Raw genomic sequence first — 12044 nt, 5'->3', positions numbered from 1 at the left:
CAAAATGTCTCACATTCAACATTTGATATGTTATCTATATTGTATTGTGAATAAAATATAAATGTATGAGATTTGTAAATTATTCCATGGTTTTGTTTACTCAAAATTTGTACAATGTCCCAAATTTTTTGGAATCGGGTTTATACATACAAATTTTCCCTCATCCTTCTGCCACTTGAATGAAATGGAGCATTAAAATGTCAAACAATTTTTTTTTAATTAAATACATTTTCTCTTAAATTTCATATTCTTAATTTCTGTCCTGTTTAACTACACTCAGTCTAACAAGACTTCATGCATATCCATGATGGTTATCTTTCTATTCCTTCTCAAAATGATAATCTTTACCCAATCATGAATGAGGACGTTACACAGAAGGTATTTAAGATAAAACTTTACAGACTGATCCTAGTCACTCACTTGGAGGAAGATAAAATCATTACAACGAATGCAGACATGATGTTCTGATCTCATATCTCTTGCATAGTCTATTTTCGTCGCCCGTCTTTGTAAAGTTGTTATGGTGCTGATCCGCTGTGAACCAGTCAGCTTGCATTCATCTTAAATTTACGTTGCTATTCTGTTCATAAAGACAGACCATTTCTCCAAACATGACATTTTATCATGGAAACTTCAATTAATAATTTTTGTGAAAATGCTAATTTATGGGAACTAACCAGGCTAGCAATGTTTTGTTCAAAAATATAATAATAATCTGTTCTGAATGAGCTGAAGTTCAATGGTAACAAAGATTATGTCAATGTACGTCCTTATTCAGATTTACAATACAAAATATTTGGGTCACAGAGGTCAAATATAATCCAGGCTAAAGTAATCACTATATTAAAGCAAATTATATTAATAGCAGTACTATTTATTGAAATATTTGTATTCTGAAATGCCTGATTATTCCCTCTGATTATTATACAAAGTTGCGATTTCTTGCTTCCAAATTACTTGCACAGAACCCATTACAAGTCAATCATGAAATGAAAGTGTTGGGAAGCCTGTAGAGATTCACTTTAAATTATTAAAGAAACCAGAAATGAAACCACCGAGAAGGTAAAACAAATCGAAGCTGAAAAGAAACTACACTAAATCACAGCCATATTTATTATAGCTACAAACGATCGCTTTCTGACACCATATAATAAACAGAAGCAACACTGTTTCCAACAAGTAGTCTGTCTCTCTTTGCCGAAAGCAAAATCTCTTCATGGCACAATAAGCGGCAGAATATATTTGATATTTAAATGCACAGCTATGTGGACTGGGATTTGGACCAATGACATTTCACAGTGCATCACCACAAAACCAGAAACCAAATGATCACCAAACTGCCACACTCCAGTTACATGAGCTATCCTTTAAATCGCTGGTCACTTTGCCGTATCGCCTGGTTTAGGCACAGTGTGGAAATGAGGCAAAACAAGGGATTAAGAAAACCCCCTTTACCTAATTTGGGTTCCTGGTTCCTGACCAGCCTTTTAAAAACTGCTTGTAAATTTCTAATTATGCAATATTAATCACCTAATCTTAAATTAAATCATTGTTTCTTTCAATTAAATCAGGTTTTGTATTTCTTTTTTAAACATTGTACACAGCCATAGGAAGTTGTTATACCCTGTGTGAGCAAAGTTAGTAAGTTTTAGTCCAATGTGATAATATTAGCATTTTTGGGGAAAATAAAATCCTCTCTAGGTCAGCAATCACTTTTAGACTATTAAATCAAAGGCAGAAGAATGCATTCACATGTAGTAATTTCTAACAGTGAGATAAATGCGAGGACCCAGATGTGAGATGTTGTTCACGTCTTCTGATCTGCGCTGTTTGTGTTTTCTACAGTAGCCTTTTATATTTTAGACTAATTATGCTAAAAATAGAAAATGAATGCGAGCTCTCACATAATGGGAATAATACGGTCCATCCTTTAATTAATCTCTAGTTTCGATGAATATTTAAAAGCTGACTGTAAGATGCAGGACTTGTTCTTTAAGTTGAAGGAACGGTTGTCTTCCACAGTTTATGCTAGATCTAGCGATGACTGACAGCATCGCTCATGGATTAACTCACTGAGCAGATTCCAAAACAGTCCTGAGTAGCCTGACCCATCTGTCATGAACAAGAGGAGAGAGTATTAAAACATGTACATGCTTGTGTAAAACATGCTCTGGGTGGAAAAACTCACTGGCTTTCAGTCAGCTCATGTCTCACTGCCGTTTTTACCTCAATAATTTACAGGGCTACTACATTCTTAGGGAACACAAGCGAGTGAAAGCAAAGCTGCCTGACATTGTTAAGGAACTGTAAACGGTGTGTTGAAATCCAGCTCTCTTTAAAGTTAATCTGTCAGTTTGCCATATGGGTTATCCCTGATTTGTAACAAGACAGGTGGGGGTGGAGATGAACACCATACTCCAGATTTTGGCTAAATGAAAAGAGGCTGTTAAGAATGTAAGATTTTAATGTTCAAGTTGTGTAAATACGAGAAACAGTAAAAAAAACTCACTCTATTGATTTTTGTATGCTGGACTTCTCCAATCATTTAGTCCTCTTAAACCACGTCATTAAATTCAACCTCAAGCTCGCATTCAGATGTGACTGCATCCAATCAACTTGCAATGCACAGAACCCCTCTCTACATTATTTCTGATAATCTATTTCACTCAGATGTATGCAAAAGAAAAGATCTGATTTGGTTCATTGCAACAAAAATAACAAGGTTACAAATAAATTAAATGAGGCACTTCTGCATGAGAACTTCACTTACTGAGAACTTCTTGATGTTGCCTTGTTTGGTAAAACCCAACCCAGTCCCAAAAATCTCCAAGGCACTTCTTTGAGAAATCTTTGATGTGCTTAATATCCATATTGCATTTAGAGTGGCAAGGAATACAACAAATTACTAATATGCAAGGATTTCACACGGACATCAATATCCTGTAGCAGAATATGACCATAATTGGACTGACTATAACCCTTCAGACACACAGGGGAGTTTGCTGACTGTCTGACCTGACAGGAACTCACCCTGTTTGGCCTCTAGCCAAAGCAGTCCCAATCTGCTTGAAGAAGACATGCAGACTGTCCTGAAAGCAACCTCTGCAGGTGCACTGCACCAAATAACCAATCCTTGACCCCTAGTGAGCAGACAGACTACTGAATTTAATCCCCCAAAAAAGGCTTTACTGCACCAGTCTAACTGCAGTTGATGGCTGAAGGAAACTATTTACATCTATTGTTTACATTAAGTGAATACATTACTGGAATGGTGAAGAGATGCTAATGGGCTTTTCATGTTCAGTTTGGATGCAGCTGTTGTTTGGTGTCACACAGGGTTGATTCAGCAATTAATCCAGTGCTACTGCCATTGCATCTCATATGTTAAATAAATGAGTCCCTGATGGTTAATATTAATATTAGACACAGCAACAGCTAGGCAAGTCAAAGCAACAACTCATGAGCTTGAAAATTAATTCTTCAGCTAAAGTGTAATCTATGACAACAACAGAATTTGCTAGAATGAGCATACAGGGTATCAGGATGCAGATTAGCTCATTTAAAATATTTTAAATGTGAAATGGAACATTTTAAAAGAGATTTAATAATTAATGTATAATCTGATCAGTGTCTGATAATCTATTGACTCAGTACAGACAATGATTGTACAGACAATTACTAAAACGTTACTATACTGTAAACTATAGCCATAAACACACAACAACAGCTGCCAAAAGAAAAATGTTTAAAAAGCAGTCTACTTACTATTTCTGTTGGTCTTGATCTTGGCCAGAAGTTTATGAGCTGAAGGAAGGTCTCCATTCTTCACAGCCAGAAGAAGGTCCTGCTCCTTGCCCATGGCTCTTGTCCAGCTTCCAGAAAAGTGGATTTACAATGTCATGATCTTCTCTGGTCGTGAAACTTTGGACTTGGCTTTTGGTTTACCTTATCGTTTTTTACACATATGATCTTTATTTAAAAAAAAAAAATTCGGGTTGCTTTTAAGGTCCTATGCTACATAAAGTAGATGAATGTTTCTGAGCAGCGGGAATATACTGAATGTAAGCCATCCTTACAGCCAGAAACATCACAGGGAAACCTATGGGGAAAACAGACATGATGTATTATCATGGTTCTATACAGTCATTTACACTTTAACATAATACTTGTACAGAAAAAGCAACTTTTGTTGTGGTTATAAGAAAACGGTTTATGACGTCTTGAATCTGTTTCTTATTTACAATAAACAAGCAACCAATCACTTCCAAGAAACCTAAGTGCGCTTTTGTGATTGTTTCGTTGTTAAAGTACAGTACATTAAGGAGAGTACGGTTAATAAGACGTTGAATTTAAACCTATGCATTAATGACAACTTTCCTGAGCGGTAGGTTTAATTTAATCAAATAGTAAAGAAGAAATGCACTTGTCGTGTAGAGCTGTAGGATCGCATGTATACTCACCAATGCGTAGCCCGGTCGATATAAGCGCTTAAAACCACTTATTCCACGAAATAGACGAAGTTCAAGAAGCATAATCCCGTTTAAGTTTTCGTATTCTGTTCAGGAAATCGCAAAAGAGCAATGCCATTACTGAACGTGTTTGACAACACAAGTGGCCGGTGCGTGAGCGCGCGCGGATCTGTCACGCGCCTCCCTGGTGCTCTCTCTTCCTTAAAGGTGCGCTGTGAAGATCAATTAAAGATCTTAAATATTCCAGAAAAAAAGTATAAAAAAAAAAAGTATTACAACTTTTAAATACTCTGTATGTTCAAATTGCTGAATGTATTGTTCCAAATATTTTGATATAATTTCATGTTGTATTTCGGTTTGCATTTATATCATAAGTGTTAATCAGGAAAATAAATAAATCAGGGCTTTGTATTCGTTGATTGTAATTTCAGCTACATAGTCAAGGAAATGGGAACTACCATGTGAAGTCGTTGTAGTTTCTAAAGTTAGTGCGACATCTGGTGTCTGGACGCTATAATGTCCTGAGAGTTCACCAGCAGCCATTAAGTTATTTTGGCATCGGCTGATTGTGTTTTTTAATGTTATAATAATAAGAAATAATTTCTTAAAGGAGAGACACCGATAATATCACTGTGCAAACTAATACTTGTCTTCCAAAAAATATCATCTTATATAAGACTCCTCTAGAGTTGCAATGCAATAATGTTTAGTCCAGAATATAAATACACAACTAACAATACAAAAAGTTATATATATATATATATATATATATATATATATATATATATATATATATATATATATATATATATATATATATATATATATATTTTCATACAAATTACACTTTCTGATTGTGAAAAAAATAAAATAAATCACTGACTCAACCACATTCTTTGGCTAGCAATTGTTGGGGAAATTTCCTGTGAATTTCCTGTGATAAACAGATTTATTTAGAGATCAGATTTCCAAAATACATCCAGATAAATTTGTGATCGTGAAATTCCTTCCAGGTTTTCATCTCCAAACGATAATCATGATTAGCTATAAACACTAGTTTAGTGTGTTTTTGGTCATAGTAGTAGTTTGGATATTTCCGATGGTCAGCGGTGCTAAAACCATACACTCTCACCTACACGAGAACAGAAAAAAACATGATATTACTATAAAACAAACTCAGGGGCTGGTTCAAATAAACCAGGCTTTGAAATGAACAACCAGACTTGAAGAAATGCTGGCAAATAGTAATAATTAGTAGTAGTACTGTAGTAGTAGTATTACAATAGCACTTACAATGTCACATGTGTGCATGGCCAGCAGAAGAGTAAATGCTCCATTAGTGGGTCTGTAGATCCCCCATCTTTTTGTTTTTAATTGTCTTCCCATAAGAAACCTAAAATGAATAGTGTAAGACATAGCCATTAACAAATAATGAACGGATAACTTCATATGTAGATTTTCATTCATCTAAATTTTAATTAGAATTATATATATATATATATATATATATATATATATATATATATATATATATATATATATATATATATATATATATATATATACATACATACATACATACATACATACATACACACACACACACACACACACACACACACACACACACACACACACACACACACACACACACACACACACACACACATACATACATACATACATACATATATATATATATTCATTCAGAGAGCAGAGTCAGTGCCCACAGAAGCAGCCAGCAGACAGACCTGGGCACAGATACTCAATTGTCTCTCGAGACAGAAGGATGGTGACAATAATATAGACTACTATGTACAGTATTTGGCTGTGTGTGCTCAAATATGATGAGCTGCTACTAAGAGAAAACATGTGATGACGTGATGAACTAGGTGTAGTATGTGGCAACTTAACTAATAAGTGCACATGTATGGAAATTTCTCTTACCTGTTACGCACATATCTGAGAAAGTCTGGATGGAGTATGTAGTAAGAACTTTCATTAAAATGCCCACTGTAATAATTCCTTGGCCTTCAAAATAAAAAAAGAATAATAAATCATTGAACAATATTTCATATATAAAGGTCATATTTAAACCACAACAGCCAAACAAACAGAAGGCAGATACTTGAATGAAAAATACCAATCGCTCTCAGTTTTGGTTTATGACAGGGGTGGGGAACTCATCTGGGGTCGGTGGCCACATTGGACAGAATATCAAATCAGACAAGCCTAGAAGGTGCAGTTAGAGAACGGAGACTTTAAATAGCTCAGGCTGGAACCACCCGTGTTTGAAATCTCAAAAAGAGATTTATGAAATGGAATGAACAAAAAAAAAAAAAAACATTAAGTGGATTGATGCTCAGAGGACTACATGGAGGAATTGTGTGGACTGTGTCACCTAGTTAATTTGAATGATTTGGCATTAAAAGACATTTCATAATGGGTTAAATGAATTCCCTGGCAAAATCCATAGGCCATTCCCTTCTGCTGAGTGGTTCCTCATTTACTGTGGGGACTATGGATGAGGAACCCCACAATTTTCCAGTACCTACTACACCATTGCCCTCAGACAACATGTCTGCGACAACAAAATCTCATCACGTCATGGCTACTACACCAGAGCATTTCCACGTCCCAACCATCATGTCAGGATGTATTCATGCAGCATAGAGCGCCCTCTCGTGGCTGTAGACGGTAATGTTTTTTCTTGGTTCATTTCTCTTGGTTCATGACGAATTAATTTTGATAAATAAGTCGCACCTGACTATAAATCGCAGCACCAGCCAAACTATAAAATAAAGTTTGACTTATAGTCTGGAAAATACAGTAATTAAATTTCACTTTAAATATTTTGTTTTCACATGGTTTATGTCATTTGATGTAGATTTCATTAACTGCAACTCCGTGTGGTTAATTTGGCAACTGCATTAGATTTCAGTTTCTTGGCCTGCGGGGCCGTATGGCATGATAAGGCGGGCTATATCAGGGCCGTCCTTAGGCGGGTGCAACTGCTGCTGCCACACCAGGCCCCATGAACAGACCAATGGGGAACTGTCACTGTCAATGGACCAAGGGGGACCCCGCTCCCTATCTTGCACCATGCCCCGCATCAGCTAAGGATGACCCTGGCCTGTATATTTTGCACTACTGGTTTATGCTAACAAATACTGTTTGATAATTTATTTTCTGTTAGAATGTCTTACGTTCGTCCACGATATGCTCCTGATGGTATTTTTCTGTTCTTCATAAGGGACTCAAGAAAGTTGTAGTCTCTTGGACCCTCAGGGATTAGAACATATTTAATGTCCTTTCTCAAAAAAAGACAAAAAAGTATGAGAGGTTCAGCCAAAGCACCTCACGTATAAGAACAAGTGATTGTTAAGACACACCTTGTCAGTAGGAATCTGTTTGAAACCTCTCTTTTTGTGTATCATGAGGGACTGGATTAAGGAATGTGCTGTGTGCACATAAACGGACGTCCTTGTCCCAACATCCTCCTCGTGTCCTGCTATAATGGCTGCATTCACCCTAGCAGAAACAAACAAGTGATTAAAGGAATAGTTCACCCCAAGATTAAAATCACTGCATGATTTACTCTACCTCAAGCCATTCTAGGTGTTTATGACTTTCTTCTTTCAGACGAATGCAGTCTGAGTTATTTTAAAATATCCTGGCCCTTCCAAGCTTTATAATGGCAGTGAATGGGTGGTCAAGATTTTGAAGCCCAAAAATATTCCATCCGTCCATCATAAAATGTGCTCGGGGGGTGAGAGGGTGTAATAAAGACCTTCTGAAATGGATAGATGCGTTTGTGTAAGAAAAACAGTAATCTCTAGCTTCTGCTGACTGTTGTAGGCGTGTTAACAAGTTCCAGCGAAAAAGTAGGCGTAGTGTAGATCTGGTGATAATATGCTAGTCTTGCTAGGGTGACCACATGCGCCGTTCATACGGGACACGTCCCAGCCAGGATTTTAATAATGCCTAAAACATCCAGAGCAGTTTGACCAATAACATGCAGGTATTGTACATAATCGACCAATCGTGGGGCTGTTTGTGAGAAGGTGAGATCTAGAGGGAACGATCAAAGCGATGCAAATATGCGCACGTGTTTGTTCGTTCAATTGACTTGAAGCATCGCTGCGCACAATCCAAAATAAACAAAAACAAAGTGCGCCACAATGCTTCAAGTCAAACAAAGAACAAACACGTGAAAGCGATTCGAAAGCATAAGGAGCCGCCGGCTCTGCTCTTTATAGTTCTCATGAATGTTACACAACGATCAACCTACACAGTGCAAATAGCCAAAACCTGGATATTTTAGGCAATATTAAAATACTGGCTGGGATGTGTCCCGTATGAACGCCGAATATGGTCACCCGAAGTCTCGCAAGAATAAAGTTTTGTTTATAGCAAAGAAAAACCAGTCTACTCTAACCAGTCTAACTCCAATTGTATTTATCTGGAAGAGGAAAGTCATAAACATCCAAGGAAGGCTTGAGGATGAATAAATCATGGGGGGACATTTTAATTTTTAGATGAACTATCCCTTTAAGAGGTTAAAGTTCTGACAAGGTATTCTGTTTTACACTTAATAGACTGTGACTGATCTACTGTAATATGCTAAACAAGTTGTTCAGTTTACCTGAAAACATAATCAGAAGAGTCAATCTCCTTTCCTAGCTTGGAGCCATTGAGAATACCGGAAGCCCCAACAACAGCACAGCGAATACAGCCATCCTTCGCTCTTTTGGGTACTTGTAGTAACTGGGTAGATGCAAGTTTAGGGATGGTGTCAACAGCTGCTTTTATGGCTATGAAAAGGAGAAAACAGTGCATTATTCTAGAACCATGTCTTAATAAACCATCTAAATTATCACATTTATGCTTTCTGATTAAACAAACCTGTATAATTAAATCCCATAAAGCCAAAGGGATTGTTGAAGTGATAAAGCCGGTTCCACTCACTCATGTTGACATGATCACTTTGTAAAAACAGCTGAATGTTTGGAATAAACTTCTCTTTATACACAGGATTAGAGGAATTTCGCAAGGACACCATGCATTCCTGAAAAACATATTGGTAATGGCTTTAACCCTGTAAAGCTTGATAAATGAAAAATAGTCTGAAAAGTTGTATATGTGTTTTATGCTTTGTATCATATTATCAGGCTTCTATGGCTCATGCATTGTCACAGCCATCAAAATAAACATCTCCTATTTACAATTGAACACAATTACGATGATCAGTCAAATATTGTAAATATTGTCTGTGTAGTTTTGTCATTTAAATAAGAAAATGAAAGAGAATGAACAAATAAGAGATTCTTGTTTAATTGCAATTATTTAATTGGGGGTGGATGTATGGAGAAATAGAAATCAAGTAAACCCAAGTAGCCTCAGTACAGTAAATGTTCATTTTAAGATATTACTAACGAAGGAAAAGTTTTTTGGTAAAAAACATTAAAGATTTGGCAGCAAAAAGACATGTACCAAAACCTGAAGATGAACATTTTTATAAGTACACTAAAAGGCCTTTTACTTCCAAAAGATGGGAGCTATCATTCAGAAGACAAGGCATGTAGTAGATAATGTTTTTCAGCCTATTTTGGATCATGTTGAGCACTAAGTTAGAGGCCTTAAAATTTCATATCATGATGCGGTAGGCTTTATTTTAATCTAAAAAAAGGTGGTCACGTTTGCTTTTATCTATTATTAATTATATCCATGCTTACAGAACGAAAACAAATTATATATGTTAAGATGGGGGTTTTTTTTCAGCAGGGTTGCATCAGTCATGTCAGCCACATTAACAGGGTGTCCACAAACTTTACTCTAGTTGTTGTTGTTGTTGTTATCCATCACACTTACACTCAGTTTAAACTGTGGATCCAAACGATATATATCATCAAATGTCCACTGGGGCAGAGCAGTAAAGTTGTGCTCGTACATAGGGGCCACAGGCGTTAACTGAGTCCCAAGACGGTCAGGGCTCATCGTTGTGTTAGTCACAGGTGAACTGTTGGCTGGGTCAGGCTCCTCAACTCTCAGCAAAGAACCTGCGACACTGTCTTCCTCCATACACATGGAATCATATTGTCTTAGGAGAAGGGCAGCAGAGTTATTAGACTCTTTTCTGTTATTGTTTTACCTGACGTAAACATTTTGATAGAAGCAAACACTTGAACAAACTAACTGCAATTGCGTAGCTCTCATTCTAGCCTGTTATAATTATACACGTTTGTGTTTCTTACCGCGAGAGTGCATTTGAAGTGTAATTTCCATTGTAAAATGTTACAAAAATAAACAGAAGTAAAGTTATAAAAGATATCGCCAAGAATATCCTCAGAAGAATCATCTTCGCATGCGCAGCTGTGAGATTAGAGCTTGATTAGGCCAATTACCGATGACTTGAAGTGAACTGCCTACATGGACGCACACGGGGCTTTTTTTTTTTTTTTTTTTTTTTTTTTTTATTAAGAAACTTACGTTTGGTATATTATATTATTTATCTTCAAAGCGAAGCGCACCGTTTTAACACTGCCTCGTTCTCCGCGTTTAAGTTTGCATATTAAAATATGCGATTGAGGCGAGAGCCAATGAGGTTTGTGCACAATTTTTTCTCCACCTAATTTTCCTTATATGGAGCGCTGCGTAAGTTAAAAAAAACACTCGTGTGTGCAGGTGTAAAATACTAGTCATTTTACTTGATTACTTAAGTATTATTTGGAGGGATTTGTACTGTATGCAAGTACAATTTAAACTGGTTACTTGTCCTTTTACTTTATTACATTTCTGGATATTTTTTTTTTTTTACATTTTACTCCTTACCATTTTATTTCATCTTAACAAGTACATTTGTATTTTATGTTATACATTTTAAATATGGTAAACAGAAGCTCAAATGTGCCTGTTTTTATCTGAAAACCAGTCATCAATGTTTTCATGCGTTGGCACCAACATTTCTACTTCAGTAGTGACTTTAATCAGTTAAAAGTCTGGCTTCAAAAGTTTACTATCAAATCTAAGGATGCATACTGAAGAAGCAAAGTTGCATTGAGTATTTTTCTTATCTTAATAATTATATGGTTTGCTTATTAATTAATCTAATTAGTCAAAAATAATTATTTATCAATCTTTGCTGAGATAAAAAAAAAAAAACTCTGAATACCAAATAAACAATTAAAAGTTTAATTGTCCTTAGACAGTGATGTTGAATAAACAACACAAACAAAAAAAAATGGCCTTCCAAATGTTAATGTTTTAATTCTATGACTCTCTTCATTAATGCAACACATTCTTGTAGTCTGTCTGGAATATGTTTTAGCCTCTGCATCACATCTTGCTCTTCAAAGGACTAGTTCACTCAAAAATTCTCTCATCATTTACTCACCCTCATGTCATCCTATGTTTATGAGTTTATAAAATGTATTTATCCTTGCACTGGATTTATCTTTGTTTGTTTATGTTTGTTATGTTATTGACCTGTGCATTTAGTTTTGTACAATTTAAAGCTGTACATTTTAAATTTTACTCGTACTTTTCATTGAGTAAAATGTTTAAGTACTTTTTACA

General features: G+C 35.9%; 2 protein-coding genes across 15 annotated transcripts in view; both read right to left on the bottom strand.

The window, feature by feature from the left end:
* LOC128025199 (caskin-2-like) overlaps nt 1-4668 on the bottom strand; it is a 102317-nt gene extending 97649 nt beyond the window's left edge. For 9 of the 14 annotated variants that reach the window (XM_052611294.1, XM_052611295.1, XM_052611297.1 and 6 more), the window contains exons 1-2: nt 4461-4606; nt 3766-4099 (exon numbers count right to left, since the gene is read on the bottom strand). In XM_052611294.1, coding sequence (XP_052467254.1) covers nt 3766-3859 — 94 coding nt within the window. In that variant the 5' untranslated portion in view covers nt 3860-4099; nt 4461-4606. Of the gene's footprint in view, nt 1-3765; nt 4100-4460 lie in introns of all 14 variants that reach the window. The other 5 variants (XM_052611309.1, XM_052611300.1, XM_052611308.1 and 2 more) reach the window with 3 other exon arrangements.
* Nucleotides 4669-5399: 731 nt separating this feature from the next.
* Nucleotides 5400-11029, bottom strand: st6galnac1.2 (ST6 (alpha-N-acetyl-neuraminyl-2,3-beta-galactosyl-1,3)-N-acetylgalactosaminide alpha-2,6-sialyltransferase 1, tandem duplicate 2). Its single transcript, XM_052611336.1, has 9 exons — nt 10724-11029; nt 10341-10569; nt 9375-9537; nt 9115-9283; nt 7862-8000; nt 7676-7779; nt 6417-6500; nt 5763-5862; nt 5400-5601 (listed from the first exon to the last, which is right to left on the bottom strand). Exons 1-9 carry the CDS (start codon nt 10825-10827, stop codon nt 5419-5421), a joined length of 1275 nt encoding a protein of 424 aa, XP_052467296.1. The 5' UTR covers nt 10828-11029; the 3' UTR covers nt 5400-5418.
* Between the last annotated feature and the right edge of the window lie 1015 nt (nt 11030-12044).

Source organism: Carassius gibelio, chromosome A12 (assembly GCF_023724105.1).
Source record: "Carassius gibelio isolate Cgi1373 ecotype wild population from Czech Republic chromosome A12, carGib1.2-hapl.c, whole genome shotgun sequence".
NCBI classification, from domain to species: domain Eukaryota; kingdom Metazoa; phylum Chordata; class Actinopteri; order Cypriniformes; family Cyprinidae; genus Carassius; species Carassius gibelio.
This window is presented reverse-complemented; position numbering and strand designations above follow the sequence as displayed.